The 25,816-nt window shown below is 42.4% G+C and overlaps 2 protein-coding genes across 3 annotated transcripts in view; both read right to left on the bottom strand.

The window, feature by feature from the left end:
• Window positions 1–25,816, bottom strand: part of LOC126564560 (probable cytochrome P450 6a14) — a 282,624-nt gene that overhangs the window by 160,200 nt on the left and 96,608 nt on the right. The window lies entirely within an intron of this gene.
• The window catches only part of LOC126563742 (uncharacterized), a 66,968-nt gene continuing 45,364 nt past the window's right edge, over window positions 4,213–25,816 (bottom strand). The window contains exons 7-21 of one of the 2 annotated variants that reach the window (XM_050220439.1): window positions 20,116–20,809; window positions 15,196–15,341; window positions 13,083–14,927; window positions 12,901–13,018; window positions 10,681–11,003; window positions 9,978–10,375; window positions 7,277–8,259; window positions 6,940–7,203; window positions 6,291–6,648; window positions 5,987–6,216; window positions 5,759–5,923; window positions 5,451–5,659; window positions 5,205–5,368; window positions 4,920–5,055; window positions 4,213–4,362 (exon numbers count right to left, since the gene is read on the bottom strand). In XM_050220439.1, coding sequence (XP_050076396.1) covers window positions 4,311–4,362; window positions 4,920–5,055; window positions 5,205–5,368; window positions 5,451–5,659; window positions 5,759–5,923; window positions 5,987–6,216; window positions 6,291–6,648; window positions 6,940–7,203; window positions 7,277–8,259; window positions 9,978–10,375; window positions 10,681–11,003; window positions 12,901–13,018; window positions 13,083–14,927; window positions 15,196–15,341; window positions 20,116–20,809 — 6,085 coding nt within the window. In that variant the 3' untranslated portion in view covers window positions 4,213–4,310. The remainder of the gene's footprint in view (window positions 4,363–4,919; window positions 5,056–5,204; window positions 5,369–5,450; window positions 5,660–5,758; window positions 5,924–5,986; window positions 6,217–6,290; window positions 6,649–6,939; window positions 7,204–7,276; window positions 8,260–9,977; window positions 10,376–10,680; window positions 11,004–12,900; window positions 13,019–13,082; window positions 14,928–15,195; window positions 15,342–20,115; window positions 20,810–25,816) is intronic. The other variant, XM_050220440.1, reaches the window with a different exon arrangement.

Below are 25,816 nucleotides of genomic sequence, written 5' to 3'. Positions count from 1 at the left end.
CAAGCAACGAAACCTTGGAAGGGGGCGGTAGGTGTTTGTGAGAATGGATGTGTGCAATTGTGACGAAAGCCTATCAAAATTATCCCGAAACAATCTGTTATTCGTAAGAAAATGACTAAAATTAATATTGCATACTTTCAGGCATTTACAGCTTAAGCAAACGTTGCTGGCTTTTGGTGGAACTTATTAAATACATCTCAATTATTATTACAAAAACAGCAAACTAATAAATTAACGAAGGCTATATTGTTACAGTAAAACCAGATGCATAATAAACCCAAAGAATAACTACAAAAAATCAAAGAAATTCAAATATATTTCATATGATGCTTAACTATCTCGCGCTCTTCAAAAACTTTTGTTTTCCGTTCGAGTCGCTATTGACTTCCAAAGCACTTGTTGAGTTTGCTGGTTCTGTTTCTTGAGTTTGAATGCTGGTTTATTTGCTTCTGGCTTTTATTTGTCGTTTTAGGTAAAGTTTTGTTGTGCTTCACTTTGTTTGTGTGCATGCTTGTGAATATATTTTTTCTTCTAACTTCCTTTCCGGACTGCGTTATCATAACAACAATGGGATTACCATGCAAAAAGAATCATGGAAGTGAGGGATCGAAAGTAGACGAAAGAAGTTGACAATGATACTCTTTTTTTGTGCTTACTTATACGGTACGGCGATGAGATATCAAACGACACGATAGCAGGGCTATAAAAAGACACAAGCACACATCGGTTCAAGAGGGTGGAAGGTGGAGAGAACAGAGAGCAGAGCAAACTTTGCTTGAGAAGAGAAGAAGTCTTCCAAATTCGTTCATCCGTCGTCCCTATACCCGTATTGATATCAGTTCTGGGTCATTATAATTAGCTCGTGAGTGAATAGGAGATAGAAAACACTGGAGGAGACAGTTGATAAAAAGAATCTCTTGAGAAACAAAAGTGCAATGGTGAAAAGAAAAGGTTGGAATAAATAAAATAGACCATACTGATTACCATCTTTTATATCAACAATAGCATCGTTTGTCTTCATTTGTTTCGTTTTTTTTTTTTGGCACTGGGAGTTCGTTTTATTTAAATTTCTGTTAATTTTACTACCACCATTCCGTTACGTTCGCTTTTCGTTAGTTAAATATATTTATCGCTTATGTTTAAATTTGCATTGTTTAATTATTTTCCGATTTTATCTACCATTTTATCTAGCCAATATACATCTCTACCCATCCTGTAACCAAACTGCATCAGCTGCATCGCTAATGCATTTGCCGCTATAAAGTGTCTCGCGGATTTTTTCGCTTATTCGCTTCCTTTTTCCCTAAAACAATAACAAGAAATCGAAAACCAATGTCTCAAATTGAACCAGACAACCATAAAATACTCCTTTTTTTGGCTCCTGTATTGGTTCTAGATACGCATATCACTATCCTTTACTTCGTTACTCGATGGTTAGCTGTGTTGAAAGTGTTCTACTGCCGACAAATATATTGATATGGTTTTACTCTACCGATCATTTTGTTATTAAGTTTCTACCACCGGCACTATCGCTTAACGCTACTTCCGCTAGAGCTCTGTGCATGCACAAATGAGCTTTCTTCACACAAAAAAAGGTTCAAGAACCACCAATGCGTCTGGAGTGGAGGTTTCCGGTATTACCCCTGTCCGGTTGGATAAACTTTTAAAGCTCTAACATTAATCTCATTTTGTAGATGCGGGCTATCTTGCTCACAGTTTCAGTGTGTACGTTTCACAATCCTATTTTCTTACCAGTTGGTTCCTCTAGTGTTCTATATATATGTATATCTATTTGGCAATTTATGTATCTTGTTATGTATTGTGAGTTGTGTAATATTGTTCTATAATATCCGTACAACGATCAGTTGTGACATAAGCGTACTTGCTTAAGCCTTTCTATCCTAACTAATGCCACGGGAAAGGTTGAAGTTACACACCGATAGGGAAACGACAAACTTGGGACGTTAAGCGACTGTATTCGTCTAACGAGCACTGTTTCTTAAAGGCTTTACAATGACACTATTGTGCTGGGAACCTTTTTTACAATCCAGAGAAAGTTTTCCAAAAAAGACCACTTTTTCAGCGGAAGTTTACTGTTGGAGCAGCTGCCTGTCTCGTAAGTTTCTTCCTTAAAAAGCACAAGCTTAGTGTGTCCAACGGTTTTGAAACTTATGCTGCATGTTTCGTTGTCGTTCAATAAATCCGCTGGTGGTAAACAATTTATTCCTAGCCTTTGCTAGAAAAAAGCTTTCTTTTTGTTCGATTACAAACACGAAGTCCCATCATCTCTTATGGCAGGGAGAGTAGAGGCCTTATCGTGAAGCTTAGTAATATATTGATCGGGCAATGCTACAACTCCCAAACTATTAAGACGCGTTTCTTTTTCCGTCTTCTATCCACACTTTGACGCATAACACGATAACATTTATATCATTCCAAAAAACAAAACAAATAACTTCTATCTATTCATTTTCAACCACCATAAACTCGAACTCAGTTGAAAAATGCTCCTTAAAAAGGACAAAATCCCGAAAAAGGTGATAGCGGAGTCTCAGGGGAAAGAACGATATATTTCGTGCAATGCGGTTTGCATACCTGTGGGGCGCATTGTTTGCTTCTTAAGGCTGAGAACATTTAAAACATACAGTCAGCTGAAGTTTTGCAATCGATAACGACTAAACTATCGTCCCTTTATCGGCTGATCATACTCTTAAAGCTATCATTTTCTTTTGTGTGGTTTTGAAGATACATGTTACTGTCAACTACAACTAACATAGCGCGGTTCACGGTTTCCAACGTTTCTGCCATCAATATGACGCTATTCAAGAACCGTTTGCTTCTAATTATTCACTCTATTCTATTAAATATATTCACTCGCCACTAGAGTACTATCACTAGAGAGAAAAAAAAAGATGATCCTGATCCCTAGATCTCGATCAAAACATCAACGCTACGTCAGCTCGCTTGCAGGGACTCGTTTTTATACCTTCCAGTTCGTTCGTCATTTGGTCTCGTTTCGCACCTATTGCTATCAGTGTTTGTGTGTGTGTTTGTACAGTTTAAATCGTTTTGCAAATCCCGGAAGTTTTATCGAGAAAAGCCTTATCAAAGGTGTCAAAGCTTTACCTTCAACACCTGCTACATGAGACGAGCTTCGTTTGTTAGAGTGAGGGAGAAAAAAATCATCAAATTTTCCCAACTCCTTTCGAAACACGGAAAAGTGGGCTGTACTTATGGTAGATTGAACAACCTACAAAACGGGGTGCTGAGCTGGATGTGACGTCTGGGGAAAGCTTCATAAGAGAAACTTTTTCTTCTACAAAACCGTTTTTCTGTTGTTGGGTACTGGGAGGAAAAATATTGTTCCTCCTACACGCACCCACACACACTGTTTGGGTGGTTTGTTTAACACCTTCACACAGAAAAAAATCCTCAAAGAATGGAAAGCGCCAAGAAACGGGCAAGTGTTTAGTGACAAGCAGTGGAATAAATTCTATACGTTACGTCAACAACAAAAGGTCAGACGTCGCTCGGTGAACAACAAGCACGAATAGCCGCTGCTGGCTGTAGTGGCAGAATTTTCTTTGTGACATGTATCTCGTACAGGAACAAGGACGAATATCACCAAGCACCAAACTGACACCGAGAGATGCCTTGGATATTACACCACTACCCGAAACACCCATGGAAAGCGTGCCTGCAAGAGTGTGTATGTGTATGTATTTTTCCTACCCACAAGGTTCTGCTTTCATAATTTGGTACAGTTGATTTGTTTGGCATCCAGTGTCGCCTGCAGGATCGCGTAATTGAAGCGTGACCGTTGGCTATTTGCGTCCCGATGTACGCAGCATGTCCGCACGTGCACAATTTGTCCGGCACTGTGATTCGCCCCAATGGCAGCGCCTTTCAATCAACGGCCTGTCTCCGCGCCTGGAAGGTAGGCACACCGCAATCACGGCTCTTTTACGGCTATCGGAGCTGCTGTTGTTACAGCCCGGCTTGTGTGTGATGTGTTGTTTTATATGTTACCTTTGCAGCCGTCCACATATTCTGAAATCACCCCCGAAGGCGAACCATTACCGAGATTTGCTGTGTCTGTTCCTGCCTCTCTCTCTCTCTCACTCTGTGTGTTTTGGTGTGTTGGTGTGTTTTGTTTATGCTGCCACAGCACGACCATCCGTTAGGTTAGTCATGGCTGTGTACCGATGCTGATGTCGCTGGCGGAAAGGATTGCTCCCGGCCGGAGATTGGCGAACCGTAAGGCCAAATGCTGTGTACTATACGAGCTGCTCGTAGCGTTTCAGGTTATTTCAGCCAGCCCTCATCCACCGGTCTATCGAATATTCCAGTGCGGCTACCCAGCTGGAGATGGAGTTCCCAGGGTTCGATTAGCGCAGGCACCGACCAGTGAATCCGACCAGATTCCGGGTGGGTGATGGATAATGGAAAAATATCGCGACGCAATGTTGCGGCAAAGGAAAAAATGCGAGCGAGTGAAAAAAGGGAGAAAAATGTGTGGGAGAAAGAAAATTAAATTTCGAATTGATGGCTTTATTGCGATGAATGGACGCGCTTGGTAGCTTGGCCTTTTTTTTGCTATCCCACCGAGAGAATGCAAACGGTGTAAAATATCCGTAGTGTGTGTGTGCCATCGGTGCTGCTGCAACAATAACAGGTCAAGCTGGTGGAAGAAGCTGTTGCAATATTTTCAATAAAAAATTGCATCCGTTGCATTTGATGCGGGTACGATTTATGGCTTTGATTTTCATCCTTTATGCATCATCAGTAGGAGTTGAAAGGAATCGATTTAACGCGGACAGACAGTGCAGGCAGAAATATTGCAGCATAGTTTGCTTTAAACAGTTAAACAGCGTTTTGCTATGATAGAGATGAGTGTTAAAAGAAGCTCGTTTACTTACCGTTTCTTATCCATCTCTGTTTCTGTGTGGAAGTAGTAGTGTCTGAGACTTAGCTCCGGTGGTACTATCTCAAACGCATACTTCTTTCCGCCTGCCGATGATGGTTGGACACGATATCCTTGCAGACAAGCCATTCCTATTTATTGAGAGATTATGGCATATTTTATTAGATTAGTTTATTGTAATTAGACACTTTTACAAAAAAAAAATCAGGTCAAAACTGTTTAAGTTAAAATAGAATGATGATGAATTTCAGCCTTGCATGAATTAATGTCACTGACTCACCAAAAGCACTCTTGCTGGTACCGTCGTGGTAGAAGTACAGGACAGCATCCTTCAGCACGCAGTATCGTTTGGTCCACGAGCGCCATTTGCTGCCCAGCTTCGTCAGCGGTCCACTGCAGTCCGGTTTGCTGATACCCGTGGCCGAGAGACGCAAGTTTCGCGCACTGTTCCGAAGATAGGCGTCGAGAAATTGTAGACTTCAGCGAAGACTGTAGAAAGTACGAGCTGTCCAATTAAGATACATACCTATTTTCCAACCAAGGATCACACTGCTGAGCAGCATGGCTGATGATAGCGATCCATCGACTAGCAGCCTCTTCAGAGTCCGCTGACAGTTGTACCTTTGTGCCTTCCTCTGTGTCAATGGCAAAACTGTATGGGCGTGTAGTCGGCTCTAGTGGGATGCGTTCGATAGTGTGGTTAGTCAGCATGATCGCTCCGATCGGTTGATTATCCTGAGGGAGAAAATAAAAAGAGGGGTTTTGGTTTGGAATTGCTTACCTTAAGGAAAAAAAGTTAGACAATTCTTGTTCTTAAGAGAGAACATGTCTTACCGTATCAGATTTATAATAGTATAGGCAATGGTCTGGACGAAGCGAGAACCATCGTCGAACCCATTTACCACCGCTGGCACAGTACCGCCACAGGAACCCGGTATAGATCGAGGGATGCGAGGATCCATCTTCCAATGGGGATAGCACCCCAATCGTACGAGCAACCTGTTACAAATACAAATTGCTTATATTGCGTTCATTTTGTGCAGATTTGCCTCCCTGACTTACCTCCAACTCGAGCGTATCGCTGCCAGCGTGGGCAATTTTCACAACCTCCGAGTGACTTTTGTCGATCACCGATATACCGTTGACCGACAGTACAATATCACCTACCTCTAGGCCCGACGTTTCCGCCGGTGTGTCCGGTTCGATTGCGGACACAACGACCGGCTTCGAGCCGTGTATACGAAATCCGAACTCTCCGGACTTTCTGCATACGACCACCGTCTTATCGGTGTCTGGATGGGAAAAGCGTTTGACGGTTAACGGTCTTCTAACTGCAGAGCATAGGCCTGCTAGAGTCTAAACTTACCGAAACTGTTACTATTTTGCCGTCGGTACATCTCAACGCATGACTTCCGGTGCACTAACCGATGCGTAATGGCTTGATATTTCTTACGAAAGTCTCGCTCCGAATCCGTCGATCCACGGCGCTCGAGTGTGGCATCTTTCGAACGATCGAAGCTCCCGTCCGGTAGCTCGTGTCGTCTCCAGACGTCACGATCGGCAATACAGATCCAAAGGCCAGCCTTGTAGTTCCCATGATAGATGCCCTGCTCTGGCTCGGATGTGGTGTCGATGTATGCTTGGCCGGCCGGTGCTACACAGGGCGAAGATCCGGCTGGGCGTAGATTATTCTGTTCGATCTCCTCCTTGCTACGTTCTTCGCTCTGGAACGATTATTTTTAATCATAGCGATCTTTATAAGGAGACTAATGCATCGCTATACACTCACAAATGGGACAAAAGTTATCTCTTAAAATCCTCCTAAATACACCACTAGACATCTAAAAGTGACAAATACTCTGTTGAAGAAGGTGTTTTGTCACACAGCTTGCATACTTTTACTCTACTTTCATTAGCATTCACAAACGAGAATGATACTCCTCCCCCCGCACACATACACTCACACAACTATCCAGAGCACACAACAACGGCAGAGATGGTCACTAACCGCTTACCTTGGCCCGGTACTCCTGCCGGCTCTTGAAGTGTCGCCGATCGACGTGTCGATCTTCGGAGCGAAATCGTTTGTCCATCTTCTTGTAGAGTCGCGTGGTGTGGTGCGGAGTTTTGGCACAGTCGGGTGAATCAGCGAACCCCTCCGGTGGTTGTACAATGTCTGGCCGATCGTTATCCGTAGAGTCGAGCGTCAGGATGGACTCCTCGGATTCGCCCGGAAGATTTGCCACCTCGACTTCCTTGCCACAGTGCGAACAGTGAACCTGATGTGGATTCGGAATTGAACAAAAGGGCAATTATTGCTGAGAATAAATAGTTCCTAAGCGTGAATGTTACCTGTTGCTCGCAGTGAGATAATGCGTCTGCTTCACTATAAAACACCGAATCCGAACCAGGTGATACCGATCGGAGTGATTCAGTGGAGATCGCCTGCAGACGCTTCTCGGGCGATATCTTCTGCTTGCGAGGTGATTGCGTGGGTGGACTACGGATCTGAGAGTAGTACTGCGAGGGACTAAGCTTCGAGCTGGGAGTAACAATGGTCGGTTGAGGTGTCGCTAGGACCACTGCCGTTGTAGTAGTCGTAGTCGTTGTGGTCGGCTTCTCAGGGGATCGTACCAGAGGTGTCTTACTACGCCGTGGTAGAGTTCCAGACGTACCAACCGCACCAACCGTACCTGTCTCTTCCGGAACCGCACTACGAGCACGTGGAGACTTCCGAGTTTTCTGTCGGAAACGTTTCTGTTTGCTACTAGGACTCGCCCCATCCAACACATTAAGCGCACTCTTATCCTCTGGCGAAAGCTTCTTAAAACCTGGACTCGGCTGACGGAGCATCGGTGTGGTGTAGGTTTTGATCGAATCCTTGTCAAACTCCAGCTTAAACGTGCTCTTTTTCCTTCGCCGTTCTTCCTCGTTCCAGTCGCGACCCCGCCGAGCGCTCCGGGCAATAGTTCCGGTTGCTGAGCCAGAGTACGGAACCTTGGGGACGGCCTCTTTCTCATCGTGCGACGAAGAGTAGCGCTTTTCGCTCCGTTCATCGTCCGACAGAGATTGTGGCTTGGAAGTTTTCACCTTACCAGCGATCGCTTTCGGTAGGGCGGGTCTTGACGGTGAACTCTTCTTGCTAACGCTGAAACTATCGCTCGAACTGCTGCTGACGGAGTGCGTCGGAGAGGGCTTGGGGATGGGTGGCGGTGGAATCTGAGGTGAGACGGATTTTTCCTCGATCGGTGGTGTCTCTTCGCACACGGCATCGACCCGTGCAAGGCTGTAGATGGAGGACGCACTCTCGAACGATGATCCGTCCTGTGTGGTGGCTGTAGTTCATAACAAACGAAAGATGAAACATTTATGTTTACCAGCGCGATAGGAGTATAATGGTTGTAACGTCTACCAGCAATAAGCTTCCTTCGAGTGAAAGGAGAGTTTCAGGGAAGGGAAAAGCAAATTAGCAGCTGTAAACGAACAAAATTTAACTTCCTTCAAAAGCTCCTTGCAAACATTAAGCAGCTTGGTTTCATTTGGGACGTGGAGGAACAACATAAAGCTCGGTAAGAGGTTGTTTACCCTTCAAATTTGTACTAGGTATAGGGAAAGATATTCTTTATTTGCTTATTGATGGCTCTAAAAGCATGTTTGATTGATCAAAACGAATTGATAAGAACCCTGGGATCAAACCGTCGATGAAGCGGAATGGTTGATTTGAGCGATAATTATTGAAAGCACATTAAAGGGAACATAAATTGGACTATGCAAACTGACTGGAAAAGCACAAACGATGATTGATGAATATTAAATCGACAGATGACAATTAACAGTAACACGATAAAAGGGTAATGAAGATTGTTTTTTATTTCGCCCTCAGATAAATATTTCCCTATTGCATGGGGTTCTATGTTTGGTCGTGACAGCACCTAGCATTGGTTTGTTTAAAGGATAGGGGTTCAACTGTGTTTTGATTCTAAAATGTGAATAATATAAGCATTAGTGGACGACAAATATGTATAACGGTTGAGTGAGTGTACTTGGCTATGCAATAATGACATTTTCATCTACATTTGTTATTCGAATTGCATATTTTCAGGCTTAATATGGCGACGTGCCGTCATACTTATTAATAAATAAATACTTTCAGGTAAACATTCGAAAATTCGTTCATTTTACCACAAAAATCATGAAAATGTGTTGTTTAGCCATCCAAACTTTCGAATCAGCAAATATTTTTTAACATTTCCAGTCCACGTGTGATATAAATAGCATACTCGTTGGCATGGAATAATAAACAAAACTATTTTTTTTATATTAGAAGCATAAAAATTACGCCATTTTTTCATTCAGATATCCGCACTTTAAATCAAATTATGAGTTTCGTTTCGGTTAAACACAGTTAAGAACAGTATTTCACTACGAATCACTTTAAATTTATACGTTTCCAATAATTAATATCATTGCCACGTACCAAATCGTCCATATTGCGCGGCATCATGTGTTGAAATAATTAACTTTTATTTATTGTCTATCGTCTGTGTATGTGCATGAGCACTGTAAAATAAAAAAAACATGCTGGGTCGTTCAGGTTCAGGTGTCAAATAAAGCCATTAAAGTCATTATTTTAAACTTAACCAGCATCCCCGGCTAGGGTCATAATTATGTGTTTATTTTTTATAGAACGAGAAAAAGTTTAATTAAAAGGTAAAGCATGTTACTGTGTTTTGCTACTTTAGGGCTTCATTTACAGCCTATGCTTGTTGTTCACATGCTCGCAATGTTAATTGACGAGGGAAAAAATTGGAAATTTGTTGACCGTATCGACATCGTTTGGTGGAACAATAAAACATCGGGTAAACGAACAGGTTGTTGCAAAACATTATACATATTACGAACACATATACATATTACAGCCAAAGGGAGATGGTTTATATATGAACATATATGGAACGAAACAACAGTTGGAGCAACATAAAAAATGAAAAAAATAAAGGGATGACAATAACGAACAGTGCGTGCGAGTGTGTAAGAATCGGACATTTCGAACCTGTTGTTACTTGCTTGGTCGGTCTAGTGGCGTGGATCGTTTTGTATGTACCTTTAGCTCCCGAAACACCACGCTTCGAGTTGTCGGTGCACGTCACGTAGTCCTCGGTAGTGCTGCCTTCTGATACAGCACCACCCCCACCACCACCACCACCGCCACTGGAAGCGGGATCCTGACAGAGAACCGGATGATCCTTGAGCAGATCGACACCATTACCGGGCGAACCTTTGGTGAAACGGGCAGCTACCGGAGTGGTGGCCGTCATTGGATGATGGTGGGGAAGTTTGGCGGAGGCAGGAAGAGACTGTTGAGGTGTCGTTGGGCCACCACTTCCGGGAGCGATGGAGGATGTTGGACTTGAGTCGGGTTTGTTAGTTCGATCGCTAGGGTCGGAAGATCTGAGTTGAGGGAGAAAGAGAAGACAATTTTATTTTTAACTATCTTGAGTATTAACATTTGAGCACAACATAATATTTCTATAATCAAGAACTAACTCATTGCAAATTGAAGTCTATCACTAGCATTGAATTCTTAAAAACGCCTAAAAGTATGCACTCGGCGCAGTTGGCACCATGAATTGAATTGAATTTAGTTTTAAGCTCATTTGAATCTGTTCATGAATTATAAAATTAACCATAAATATAACAAACAAATGTAGATTCAATTGACACAAAACAGCTCTTTTGACTTAACCCATGCTTACCGATGGATTAATGGTTCGATTTTCTGCAACTTTTGCTGTTTCTGCTGCAACTGTTCGTTCCGTGCCGCACGCTTGGTCGGCGATAGGGGACGCGACGGACGCCGCAGGGTTGCCGTTTTTTGCCACTGCAGGTCACGTTCCTCACGTTCCATGCTTGGCGACGGGATGACGGCGATCGATGGGGTCGTGGGCTTTACAATACCGGTCGGCTGAATCGCCGTCCCGTTCGGTTGCTGCTGATGGCTGCCGAGGGTGCAGGGCGTCGAGACGAGGTTTGTCTGCAGTGCAGTGCTGGCAACGGTTACAGGCAACGGTGGTAATGGCTGCGAATGGTGGAGAGACAAACAAAGTGTTAAAAAAATGCAGCAGCTTGAAAATCAGTCCATCGGCTGTTTAATCCTTTACGGAATAACGGAGAGTGGGTCGAAAGTAAATAAAATCAACCACGATGGAAAAGGGTACGTTGAAATGGGAAAACGTGAAAGCTCCACCCAAGTGATGCAGCATTTTTTAATGCTTTGTTTGGGAAAACCAGAGGGACTTTGCCGAAGCATTGCAGCAGAGCCGGTTTTGGCGTAACATAAAATTAAATCATCTGCTCTGGTTTGTTTCTTGTGGCTAACGACTGCAAACTGCAGCAATGCAATTCAGCTGTCGTTCTAGGTTAGAAATCGAGCTTGTTTTCGGTTAGTAGTATGTCTCGTTTTTTTGACTTTTATGTTTCGGCAAACAAAGGCCAATGTGCATGGTATCTCATCTCCACCCGAGCTGGATTACGTATGCGAATTTAATTAAACTGTACCGTCGATGAACGGAGCGATGCATGCTGTTATCTAGCTAAATCTAACTGCCAAGACTGCTTTGTGCTGGAATATGCAATTCAATTCAAATTTAAAATATTCGATTCGGTAAACCATGTTCGGTGAAATAGATCGAATGGCCTGGTGTGGTTCTATTTTCATAAAATACACAATTCAATTTTCAGCTTATCCAAAAACTAGCGCCCAGCGATTGTATTAGTTAAGCTTCAAATTCGATGTCAAATTTCCATCGAAACGATGGCTGAGAGATTTCGGTTCGTTTGTTTGATCGGATGGAAACCTTTGCATCGATGGTGGTTGATTTATGGTGTGCCTACGTCCTCAGTGCACATTTCATGCTGAGCTTATCCCATTGCTTTCACCGAACCAAAGTTCGAAACTGGATGTAAACAATTCGAGAGTGGCACAAAACGGTGCCTCCGGGGTACACGCTGTAGTGAACCTTTTTCGCCGAATTCAATCTTGCTGCTGATAAATGCCAGCATGAAGAGGGCATTGAAATGGTTTTGAAGTAACCGTCGGCGAGGTGTAGAAATTATTAATTAATAAAGTGTTTGCTTCGCGCGCGCGCGCACGCTCGTTCGGTTAACAGAAAGCAGACAAAAAAAGTATCTTCACTTGCTTCCGGTGGAATTGCTTCTACGAAACGGAAAGGAAGTAACAAAATCAAAGCGGAGAGTTGTTTTATTTTTTAGTCTTAAAGAATGGACAGGCCGTATTGCCTAACAAGGGGGTTGATCAGATACAGAGAAAATTGTTTAAAATTGATCTTGAACCTTGTGTTTTGGGGCAGTTTTTTTTATGTTAATCAACACTTTAGTGAGAAAAAGGATATTTTACTGAGGGATTGAATTTCCTGCCGGAAAGGTACGTGCCAAACTCGTTTCGTTTTTCGCCGAAGGAAAAACGAAACGAAAACTGATTTTCGATGTGATTTTTTGGTAGATAAATTAAGGAAATTTGTGATTAAAGTCAAAGATCAATCAGTATAGTTTGAAATTTTATACTTCGTACGTGGACAAAGCGTTGCAGCGGAAAGCAATAAAAAAAACTGTTAAAATGCAAAAGGTATATCATACAATTTAAATTTACAAAAAAATGAGAAGGAAAGATAACATTATAGTAAAGAAAACATAAAAAAGATAAATTATTTAAACAAATTATGAAATGAAAAAACCAAAGGTCCTAGATGTAGTAGAAAAAGAACTGGGTAAAAAATAAAAAATTGAACAAAGTAAAGAACGAAGAAGAGAAAAACGAATATAATATAGAATGAAATGTAGAAAATATTTATTGAGTCCACAATCAAATGAAGAAATTTTGAACCCAAAATGCGTTATCCAGGATTCAGTATCAGGGGTCCATGATATGACATCAGTGAAACAAAATCGCGGCTTACCTGATCAGCGATATCTTCCATGTCCAGTGCATCCGTATCCATGGAACTGCGTTGCTGATGCTGTAGCAACAGGTTCTTCCTTCTAGAAGATGGAGTGAGCTTCCCGTTATCAGTTAAGCTATCAAGAAGAAAACACGAATTTCACCAAACAGAATTTACACCGACGTAGAGTTCAAATTCACCTTGTAGTCATAATCGTGGCCTGCGACTCGTTCCAATTTCCATCCGATGTATCGCGCGTAACATCATTCGCCAACGAATCCGACGAATGGAACGGAGAAACCTCCCGGTGCAGCTTACCGGTCGAAGCCGACTGATCCTCCTTCTGGGGTGATGGTGGTGCCGAAAGATGACGCGACCCTATCGCAGCTCCAATCGACCTAGACCTGGACGACATTCGCTGAGTAACGTGTCCGTGAGACCTCGCATCTTCCACAGTCTGTTGCCTGACGGTTGCTGGTCCTCCCGGTAGCTCATCATCTTCGTCCTGCTCGCAGCTTGTCGGTTGATCCAAGCTAACCGACCGTTTGCGAAAGTTTTCCTTTCGCCGATCTGCCATCACCTGCTGTGGCTCATCGTCGGCAACGGAACTTTCACTTGCATCGCGATAGTCTGGCGTTGGTAGCTGCGGTACACTTTGCTCTCGCATCGTAGACCTTCCCTCATCGTCACTTGCGGTAGGAACAGTCGAACTACCACCATCGCCGTCTCCCGTGCTGGTCTTCCGCCGTTCGGCGTGTGCCAGCTCACCTTCGGACTGAGCCTTTTGAAGCTTTTTCTTCTTAACTGCCCCGGGCGACGGGACGGGTGAGACGCGTGGCTTAAAGTCGATGAAAATCTCCTGCTCTTCACCGTGACCGTCCAGTTCCTGTTCGCTCTCCGACTCGCACGTCGAACAGCTGCCCTCGGACGACGATTTGGTGTCGTCCTGCATGTCCAACGGTTGAATGTTGGGCGGCGTAACCGGACAGGACGGGGGTGCAGTTTGGGTGGTGTAATGGGACGGTAGGACGGGTGGTTGTGGTTTGACCAACGGTTGAAATGGTTGCTGCTTGACCGGTGTTGCGAACTGGGCCTGCATAATTGGTTGAACCTTCTGGATCTGCTGATGTGGAATGGAGTTTCGTTTGGCTAGGGCGTGTGTGTCGGGTGTGACAAATGCGTAGGATGCGCGCCGTTGTTGCTGTTGTTGTTGTTGGTGTTGCTGCTGTTGAAGTTGCTGTTGCTGGTGAAGTCCTTGCACGAGAGGAAGCCCACTCGAATGCTGCTTCTCCGGGGGCAGTACTATCGCGTGGGCAGACATCCGCCGGTTCAGGGTCGTCGGGGCCGAGGGCGTACTGTCAAAAGATCGAACATCTTGATTAACGCTACCATTGGACAGGATCAGATGCTCGGGGGCAGGCAGCGTTGGGTGTGACTGGTCCCGATACACTATCTCGTGATGATGATGCGTATGGCCATGATCCCGCCGGGGCAGTGTGTGCGTGTGGAACTCCTCCGGCTTGTGGTGGATGCAGGTTCGCCGCGGCAAACTGTGCGTCTCGAACGGTACGTATCCATTCTCGTACCCGTGTGTGTACTGGGACTGATGTGGTGTTTGTTGGTGTTGTTGTTGGGGTTGTTGTTGTTGCTGCTGATGGCGTTGCTGCTGTTGTTGATGATGATGATGCACTTGCTCCAGGTCCTGTTTTCGGAGAAACTGGAAGGTAGGTTCGGCCGCATGGCTAGCCCGACGTGGCAACACAATACTGTCGTACGCGTCGTACGGATAGGAAGCCGTCTCGTAGGACGTCCGTGAGCCATCGGTCGAGCGGTAGGAGGTGGCACTGTCCTGCGAGTGGTTGCGCGAGTGCGTCAGGTGGGTCCCATCGGAATGGCTCAGCTGCGAGGAGGTTCGTGACGATGGTAGCTCGAAATGTGGCCCTACGTGTGAGGCGGGCGGTGACGTGATGGTGAATGGGGATTTCGGTGGTTCTTCCGATTGCGTGCGATGCAGCAGCTCATGATCGAAGTTAACATTAGCATTGCTATGTGTGTATATGTGTGTATGTATGTGTATGTGTGATATGCGGGGTTTGGAGTATTTTTGATTGACAATTGACCCGTCCGATGGGTTTATGAAGTGCGCGCGAAAAGCATATCAAAGCCATACCATGAAACGAGAAGTATGAGGTATGATGTATTTAGTCTGTAACTTCATGGTGCGCTTGATAGTAATGACAAGCATGGTAGCATTGGCAAGCGAAATGCCTTATTTTAAAATAATTAAAACTTATAACGTTCGCTTATACTTACGTTCCTGTGTCGATAGGTTGTACTGTAGTGGGATCGATACCATTCTCCTGAATTCGATCACCTGCTTCAGATAGACTTTTGGTGAGCTTGCGACCACCGCCATTAAGTCCACCATTCGTTTGAGCACCTTGGGAAACCATTTTTACCTGAGCAAAAGTGAAGAAATGATGCAGAATATTATATTATAATTGTGCTCCTAAATGTAGGCAATTTAAAAACTCCAATGAATCAATTTAGTTTTAAAGCAATTTGTTATAGTTTTATGAAAGTTTTTGTTTTGCTACCTTCCTGCAAAAAACACAAACAATTTTATACACTAAGAAATGAATTTAATGTCCGTAAATTAAAATCACGTTACAATATTTACATCTCCATATAACGTACACAAATCCAGATACATCTTTTGCTTTCCTTCCTGTTCATAGTTTATTTTTCAAGTTTATCACTGAGTCTCACACAGGCCTCTGCGCATGACATTCCAATCTTAATATCATGACCCTAAACGAGCTTAAGGGTGAGTACATAAAAAAATAAGATTCCCCAACAGCGCCAGCCAGTTTCAGCATATGCAATAAATCTGTGCAGAGAAATTTATGGAGATTTTATGCGACGTACATTCTGTGCTCAATGCTATCTACACGCTGCTAACCGAATAAAACTGAAGATTTGATTTTTTGTCGTTACTTTCCTTAAGCTCAGTAAAACAGTTGAGCAGTTTTTGTTTCCTCGATGCAAATTGTTAGCCAGGTTCTAACAATACAACGAGATCGATATTTTGGAAATGGAATCCTGTTAGTTCGATGTTTGTGCGATGAGACGATAAGGAGGGAGTTCTTTTCATGAGATTCAGACTGTCACCAGCTGTCGCTTTCGATTTTCGATGGAAGCTTTTCGGGCTAGGGAGTGACCCAGTTTTTCGATTCAACGCTCGAGAGAATTTGGGAGAAAGATGATTCATTGCGTTATGGAAAGCGAAAGTAAGTAGGACGGTACAAGAACTTTAAGAGCTTTCGTCAAGTTAGTTTGCTTTAGTGAAATTGGCGCACAAAGAGCTCGAGAACAAATTTTGGCTTAGAGGTTTTTAGTCAGGGTTATAAAATATTTATAGCATAAGGCGCTATTATCATCACTATAAAGAAAAGGAGAAACTGATGCTACGCAACGATTTGATAAATGAATTTGCTAAACGGAAAAGATTTGCCTTGAGACACACAGACAGGGGTGGGAGCTTATGCCACAATTTTTCACCATAATTGTAAACACAGTTGCGGGCAAACAGATAACGTAACAGCACAAGAACGCGTTTCCCTTTCGCACGTTCACCTTTACCCCTTTTTTGTTGTGGTTTAGAGCCCCCGGAACAGGCTCCTAAATTACCCCCACTCGTGCCAGAGTAAATTTCCACCTATCACGCTGAGCTTTAATGAAAATTTCCCCTTCAAACATCCTTACTTGCATCCTCGCAAAACAATCTTTGAGAGCCGGTTTTTTTTTTAGTGTCTGCCGTTTTTCTCTTCTTCCTGCTTTGCTTTTAGCGAGTGGCACTGTTGTTGATGAAGTTTTGCAGCATAATTAGAAGCAAGTTTATCCATTTATCCGTGCAGCTAAAGACAGCTCGGCTTGGGCTTTTTGGAGTAAACGCTTTTTTGTCGCTTTTAGTTTTCAAGTTTCGTTAACATACATAAAAAGAAGTCCGGGATGAGATAGCTGAAATCTGAAGCTAGTGAAGCGGTACGGAGGGTACTAAAAAAATGTTTCTTTGCTGCACTGTTTTGTACAAAGATGCTTCTTCTGCTATGGCACACAAACAAATAATGGCCGAGGCACGAAGAGCAAGAAATTCTGGATGAAGCAAGGATGGAGGAATTGTTTTGTAACCTAATTTTTGGTAAGCTTGATGAAGTAATTGAGGTTGAGTTTGAATTTGTTTTGTGGGGAATTTGATTCTGGAGTTGTCGAAGAAGGACTACGATGAAGACGAGTATGTATTAAGTGACAATTTGAGTAAATCGTGTAAGTTTTTTTCATTGATTTTTTTAAGTTCGTAACTTTAAAACCAATCCAGAGTGCATAAAGGCAAATTAAAGAGCTTTAGTTTTGAAATAGTTTTGAGAACTCGAGTACAAGTACTAAAGCAAATAGATTACATATTCAATCGACTGCCCAGAAGAAAAAAAAACAACAAAAATTGTAATTGAAAAGATACAACGGAATTGTGTTCCTTTCGTTCCATTGTACAAAGAATGCATACTGTCAGGCGCAAACCAGGATGACAATTATTCCGATAGTGGCGATCGATGCACAAATGGGACTGGAGAGGCTGGATTACAAAAAAAAAGAAGATTCTTTCCAATATCGTACCGTGCGCTCGTCGCCTCCGTACCTTGAACTGAGTAAAAACTTTTTCACCAGCATGAAAACAAAACGAAAATGAGAACCTCGAAACTATTCAACACAGCTTTTTTAATCTCTCTTTTCCAACTGGAATTCCAATTGAACGAGTGCACATTGGGCAATTGGTTGGTTTTCCGGGGTAAAAACTTGCATCCCTTTTTGTCTTTTGCAGGCCAATCTGTGGAAGCAATTTGTGTGTGTGAGAATTGTACAAAAAAGCGTATTACACGCAAGCATACACATAAGAGCCGTATAAAAAGGACACAGCCGATAGTTTTAACACTGCTGATGGTAAGAAAGGATGAACAAATAGGTTTTTGCACAAAAAAAGTTATAAAAACGACTAAAACGCACATGAGAGGCAACAAAAATCTGGCCCAGGTGGAAGGTTTTTATCAGGAACGGGCAGAAAAGAGCTCACAAAAAAGGTGATTAAAATTATAATCCTCGTACCGACAGCTGGTAATGGTTCATTTGCACCAGATTTACGATGAAATAAATATTGGAAAAAGGAGAACGAGTTTTCTCCCAAAAGTAATATTCAAACGAAAATGCAGAAACGACTGTCCTCGCCATATCCGCAATGGAATTTTTAATCCCTTTGCATCGTCGAACGAATGCAGTGTTTATAAATTTGAACGATTATTTAAATTGCTCTTTTATTGTTACAAATTACAAAACTTGGGCATAAAGTGCTTGTGATCAGTGTTAACAAAATGTATATCCAATAAAATATTCAAAGCGTTACAAGGAGAATGTGTTAACATATTCCCGAGCTCGTTCCCAGCAATTGCCTACTAACCACGTATACCTAAACGATGCCTATTAACCTGCTTCCGGAAGTGCGCCTCGCCAACCAACTTTATCTAATTTGAAGGTCGTTGTTTTCCCAACGCTATAATCATTATCATTCCAAGCCATCATACCAGGCAAGCACCGGCAGGAAGACAAGTACATTGTAAATGAGCAACTTTCCGTCTATTTGGGAAGCGTTGTGACTGTGTCGCTGTATATGTACAAAATGCACATCCACCGATAGAATCCGTGAAACATCTCTCACGGTGCCACGCTCAATCCATCCGCAAGCTCGTTACCGGTAATAGACAGGTATTCGAAACATTTCGTCTTTGGCTTACCGTCCACCGGAACTTGAGGCGCTATCGTAGGAAACACTCGCCTGGAAAGACACGGGTGCAAGAGTTATGCATCCTGACCGCTACTACCAACACCCAGGCATACCCTGGTGCATCCGTCGAGAAATCGCCGAGATTCATGGTTAGTTGCAGAGATTTCCAAACTTTATCCCTCTCTGCCCCATTAAACCATCGTTCCGACCAAGCTCAAACCTTCGGGATAAATAATTCGATGCGCTCAAGAGCACTTTAGTTTTGGCCCAAGCGTAATTGTTATTGTGTCAGCTCTCCGGAGTGTTCCGGAGCCCCCCCCGACAGAAGCACAAGTTTAAGTGTGCTTCGGTTTTGGTGGCACCCCAGGGAGGGGGTGGGAAGGGGGATTGGAGTGTTATGGCAGGACAGGAGTAATTTTATGCCATTTTACAGTGCTTGTCATGTTGGCATGGAAACTCGACCCGTAAGAGAGCACACTCTTGCAAGCGGGTGGCATTTTAGTCGTGAGAGGAGGTTTTTTTTATGTGTTTATTTGTCTTGGTTAGGCTGTATGAATGCACGTGTTTGTGTCACAGCTGTTTGAGGAGAACACTTGAGCGAACTATGCCCAGCGATGAGTGGATGTGCATTGTGGATGAGTCGGAAGTGTGTTGTGGAGTGGACAAGTTGTTTGTCATTTTACAAAAAATGGCACATTTTTGTAGCGTTGGCCTGGGCACTGTTAAAAATAATGTGGTCGAAATTTGTAAGTATTATTCGTGCCAGGTCTCTGGGTCCTAACGGTCAACTCAAAAATGCAATGCAATGTAGTGTCAGTTTATTTATTTACTTTTTTCAGCTTTAAAAAATCCCAATACGATGGACTTTCAAATATCTTGCTGTTTAAGCCAGTAAAGAGATTAAATCGTTCATGTTATATTGACTCATGAATGCGACTATTTTCCATTAGACTCCCAACTTACCTCAACATAAAAAATAGAATTTTGAACATTTAAACAAAATTTCTATTCAAAAAGTACTTAAAAAGATGGACCTTGTCAGACATTATGTAAAGAAAAATTTTCGTTCGTAATTTATCATAAAAAATTTGAAACATTGAGCCAACTCTTATAATCTTAAGTCCATTTACTGAAAGCAAACTTAATTCTCGATGGCCTTTATATTTTCTTGGTTTTTGGTTCCTTAAGATGTTTGACATTAAAATTAAAATAAAGCACCCTGAACTCAAATTTTGTATTTCTTAAAGCAACAGAAAACAAAAGCCTTGACTCCCTCGACAATTTAACCCAGCCGTGCTGAGGAAATATATGTGCGGCAAGATTAATCAAAATTGTAATGCTCATCATATCCTTACAATATTTAAATGGCTTGAAATAAAGCTTAATTCGTTCCAACTCACCCGATGAATAGTTCTGGGACTAAGGGAAAGATTGTGCGGTGCAGCCCCTTTCTTCCCCAGGTACACTTCCGTCTGCGTTGCCTGCGTTTTCATCGCACTACGCTTCACTTTCTCTAGCACAATCATCTCCTGCTGGTGCTGAAGCTGCTGTTGTTGCTGAGCGGCCAGTTGCTGGGCTGCTTGTTGTTGCTGTTGCTGCTGATGTTGTTGTTGTTGCTGTTGCTGATGTTGATGCTGCAGATGTACCTGATGTGCAAGTAGAGCAGCCTGCTGATGCTGCAAGTGTTGCAAATGTTGCTGATGCAAATGTTGATGAAGATGCGAAGTTGGTTGTTGCTGTATCAGTACGTGTTGAGGCTGCTGCGGTTGTTGCTGCTGTGGTAGTTGCTGCGGTTGCTGCTGCTGCTGCTGAGGTTGATTGTGGCTCGGGTTTTGCGGCACGGATAGGGGTTGCTTTTGGAGGGCTTGTGGCAGCAGTGGTTGCTGGGCGGTGGGTTGCGTGAGGATCGAGTGCAGTGGAGCACCAGAGGTGTACGGTGTGGCCGTGTGCTGGGCCAGCGTGATGGTAGGCTTCTTGCCGCCTATCAGTCTTTCTTGGCTACGGGCCGCTGCCAGCCGTGACAGGGGTCGGCTACCCATCGCCTCGTCGAATGAAGTGAGCGTGTAGGATCGGGCAAAGCTTACATGCTTCGTCCTAGTTTCATGGCAAGGATGTCAAAGAGAAAGTGAGAGAGAAAGAGAGAAAGCAAATCGATTACAATGCTGTGCTTTGAACGGGAAACGGTAAGGAAAATTACATCAATGAAGAAATTCTTTGTTTTATGGCAAGTAAATCCGTAGCGAAGGGAAGCGTTCAGGTTTTGGAGGATATGCTTGGATAATTTGAGAAACAATTTCACTTTACAGATACAAGTAGACCCGTTAGCATTGTCAAAGTGGGTTTTGCAATTTGAGTTTGACAGAGCCGAAAATTGATTTTTATCAGAAGAGCAGAAAAACTTCTAAAAATATAAAAGTAAAGTGTTGGTATACTTGTTTGGGACTCTTAGAAAAATTTTACCAACAGATTTTCTACCAACAAATGAAATTTAAAAAAATAAAACAAAAGAGGAGACCAAAGTTCGAGTTATTTCACTTCATACACTTGTTGCACTACACTTGGTAGTGACGGGATTTGTTATTGGTATTTTCAAAGCTTGCTCAACACGTGCCAGATGTTTTGTGTGAAACTTGTTTCTTTTGTGTCCACCCACCAACAGTCCTCCCGCTTCTCAAAAACTTCCATTTTTCCTATGTAAAAAACTTCATAATGGAGGCGCCTGGTCGTTTTCATGTTGCGTCCAAAAATAGCTTTACAGGAACGCTGTTACCGTGCACAGCCAATCCCGCCATTTATTTGTATTGGCGCAATCAATCCGCACATATATTTTGTCGCTTGAATGGCTTTCGAAGAATAACGAGGAGACGCACCAAATTAGTTCCATTTTTCTGAACGAAAGCGACAGCAGTAAGCGAGCAAATGAAATGGTGTCCGTCGTTAAGGCGCTTACAAGTCAACAGATCAATAAATAATTTCAAGGCCTAGGCTGGCACGGCCGGTGGACTAGAAACTTTCACCGGAGAGATGGGCGACACACTGGCGTTTGCAAGGGGGCTTGAGATTTGAAGACATGCTTCGTTACACTTTTGATTGGTTTTATGCTTGCCTATCCGGGGGCAAAGTTTTCCAGGCAGGAGCGAAAGTAATTAAGCAGCTCATTTAATTTTGCGTTTTTCTTAGCGCTTTTACGATTGGAATGAATTTTTATTGAACACCAAACAATCAATCAGAGTCGATTCAATTCGATTCAATAGCTTGTTTATACTTCGACTTTGTTGCATAACGAGATTGAATAGGAAATGAAAAGTAAAATTGTTATTCTTTTGTGATATCTTAGTGACGAAGAAAAGAGCAAATCGCAGAATAGCTCAAGTAAAACATCTGTATCTAGGACAAATGAAATACACACCAGCACACAAGTGGTGGAATAGTTCATTTGAAATTTAAATTAAATATGAATGTCAACTGTCACCGTCGCGGTGGTAATCTCGGTTATTCGCCTCAACGTGCCCAAACCTCTCCATTCCGAAGGATCGTTCTTTTCTAGCGTATTGCACGGCTTTCACACCACACGAATACAAAGAATCGCTTAGTGTGAGTGACAATTGGCGACGAAAAAAAAAGAAATCATGCCAACGAATGCAATGTTCTATGTGTGGCAAGTTTTTTATTTCTCGGAAAAGCAAAAATGAAATTAAACTTAATTCATTCAGCGAAACCTCCCAAGGGCAATGAAACGTTGCTGGTAAATGAACTGCCAGAAGCGTGGAAACTTCTTTCATTTTTTGATGGATGGATACAGAACTTGATTCTTCATTTTATTTTTGTGTGGTTTATTGCCACGTTTAAAATGTGGGACAGACGTAAAAAAAAATTAAAACAAAAATCGTTCAAATGATAGCAGAAAAATGATTTGTTTATAGAATTAAAATAAATTAGAATGAGAAACGAAAGCTAGTTTTACAGTTCGATTGGGTATTTGGTCATTCTGCAGCAGAAGCTGCAGAAAATACTGAATGATATAATGTTTTTATTAGGAATATTTTTTTTTTTGAAGGAAAGAATTATATTTTGTTTTAAAAAAGTTTAAACATATTTTTTTAATATTTTCTATTTTTATTTCGTAAGAACAGCTAGGCCGTGTCCTTGATCATAATGGTTTTAATAGCCAAATCTATGTGTTTAAGTTATTCTTCTTCTTCTTGGCTTAACGACATCACCCCGGCCATCGAAATGGCTTTCAAGACTGCCGATACCACGTAGTTGGGTAGTCAGTCCTCACTACGGGAGGACGATCCGGATGAGATTTGATCCCCGGACCTGCCGTTTGAAGACCGGCGCCGCTGTCGCTTGCACCACTGAGCCGCCCCGGTGTTAAGTTATTCAATTTAATTTATTTATTATTCAATATGACGGCACATCGCCGCATAGTCAACAAAATGAATTTAATGAAAGGTTTTTCAAAAATAATAACGTTAAAATTAGGATTTTTTTTTTGGGATTGACAACGACATTTGTCGTCTGTAAGTCATTTGATAAGTTTTATAAAATTGCTTCAGAAAACTGGTACTTATTTTAACCATAGAGAACTTAGTTTTTATTAATTTTATCAAAAATAAAGAAAAAAATTGGATGGTTGATTGCTAATCAATTAACGGAGGATTATTTTGAGCATGTTGTATTCAAATCAACATGTCATAGAGAATAAAACAAATTTATAATATCAAAATGTTCTGTGTGAGGGGCTTATTTTGGATAAAAATGTAAACCAAAATTGTAGAAGGATTGTTACCCATTGTTTTTGAAATTGTGTGGTTGGTTGAACCTTTTTAGCACATAATTATTTTCTCATTTTTTGTGTCTCACGAAAATTCGATTTTACTTACAACCAATTAAAGAAATATTCATGCTCCTTATCTATTAACATTTTAACAAAAAATGTAGATTGGCACAATGTTTTAGAATAAATCCAAAGAAAAGCTCGTCAAGCTTAATTTTGAAACCTTAACACGAAAATCCTCAATCACATTCATGTTGTAACAAATTTCCTTTTGTACCAGGGATTGAGGTAGAACAAAAGGTTCATTGCCTTTCGTAGTTCTAGATTGGTTTCGTACGTACTTAGATTTTGGCGTTACGATGGCCATAACGATGCTACTGAGCATGATGATATTCACAATGTTTAACAATCCAGACAGTGTTGTGCAGCATGACTCGAGACGATAACGTACCATCATCTTCGTTCACTGCCGTGGATCTCCACACGCATGAACACAATCAAAAAACCATCCTAAACGACGTTAGTGGAAGAAGCTTTAGTTACATGTTGCAGGTAGTTAGCGGAGCCAAGAGTTTTCACTACACTACCGCTCTTCAAACGCTTCCAAGTGTGTGTAAGTGTGTGCAGTTTGGGGTGTTTTTACGTTGGAGTTTTCGTGGAAAATCAAAACCACCTGACAGGACAGGAGGTACTTGAATTTCCATCGCACTGGTAACCGTAGCCATTGTTTCGAGCAAGTGCTTTGTCCAAACAAAAGCTATTCTTGACTGACGGGAGAGACAGGAAGACGCGCAGAACACGATGGGTCTGTTGTAGGATCAGATTCAAGCACGCGAGAAAAAAACAGGAAAAGTAGATAACAGCTGTTTTGTCTAACACCCGTGAGAAAAATACACAATCTCAAATATCGCGTGGAGTGGAAGCAGCACTTGCGGTTTTAGTGGTTGAATTGTCTGTAAATCGCTAGTCCCAAAATTGTTTGACAGTAGTTTTTGGGCTGCCATAACAAGGGATTGAAGGATAAGATGCCTAAATTGGAGCATGGTATTAGGTCTGTATACGTGCCTTATTGTTTGGTGGATTTTATGTTGTGCCAGAAAGATATAAAAAGTATTAAGATAAGAACAAGGCTTTGCAGAGCAAAAAAAAACGCGCTTAACACAAACACACTGACGCGAGCAAGACGCTTCCAAATAGATTTCACGATGCAACACAAAGACCGGGACCAGTATCGCATTATGAAATATGCACTCCTTTTATGCAATTCCGTCGCTTGTTACCAACAGTTTCCAGCTAGCAAGCATCAGCGCTTCAAAGAATTCCTGGCAAGATAAGAAAACATACGCCGTCTTGTGAAATCAGCTTTGCTCGTCTTGCCGTTGTTGAGCTGTTTGTTTTGCATCCATATTTTCGGGCAGTGGAAATCTCTTTCAAAATCTTTTCCCTCCTGCCTTGGGGTGGCAGCCTTACCGGAATGCTTGCGCTTGGCACAGAGCACAAGCCGACAAAGTCAGCTGACAGTTGTCGGCAGTTGAAAAATTACCAACAGCTTCAGATAAGACAACGGATTGTAGTGTTTTGTTTGATCTGCTCCGTTCGCTACATGGCGCAAAATCAACGGCCAGGAATGAAACGCAATCACCTGCTGGAAGCAGAGAGCCAGACTAGCCAAAATCACATTGCCTCAAGAAAGATTCTCATCCTATCCACCGGTGGAAGACATCAAAAATGGATGAAAAGGCAAACCGCTAGCTGGAAAGGTTTTTTTTTTCGCGTTCTTCAAGTCTACAGTCAATCAGCCAGCTGTTGATAAGAAATTGCACTCGGCGAGATGTTTTGTATGGGTATGGGGTTCTGTTTATGGATGGTTGCGAAATTCAACTCTCAAATTTCACTTCAAACGGCATGCCTGATTGCGGCTGCTGGTAGAAATCCTGGGCTGATGTGGAGATTCAAATTGGCTTCCTCGAAAAAGACAAACAATTTTGTTTGTGTGCTGCTAGTTGCGAGGAATTGTGCAGTAAGCATGACAATTTATTGAAGTGTGTGCGTACTTCGGTGTCGTTGGGTTATTCGCGAGCTACGTGTCCTCTGTCGTTCTCGGGCGGTGGCATTAAATTGTACACTGTTACGAGTGGTTGGTTGTTTCACAAAGAAGCAGCAAGCTTTATGGAATGGAAATAAATAATTACGGGAAAATTGGACGTTTGTGCGAAATAAAATCCTTTCTCTTGAGTGCGTTTTGGAGCGGAATGGTAAAATAACATTCGGAATGTTATGTATTAGAAGGGGAATCAAAATTATATTAGCATAGTTTCAGG

Source organism: Anopheles maculipalpis, chromosome 3RL, assembly GCF_943734695.1.
Source record: "Anopheles maculipalpis chromosome 3RL, idAnoMacuDA_375_x, whole genome shotgun sequence".
Classification (NCBI taxonomy): domain Eukaryota; kingdom Metazoa; phylum Arthropoda; class Insecta; order Diptera; family Culicidae; genus Anopheles; species Anopheles maculipalpis.
This window is presented reverse-complemented; position numbering and strand designations above follow the sequence as displayed.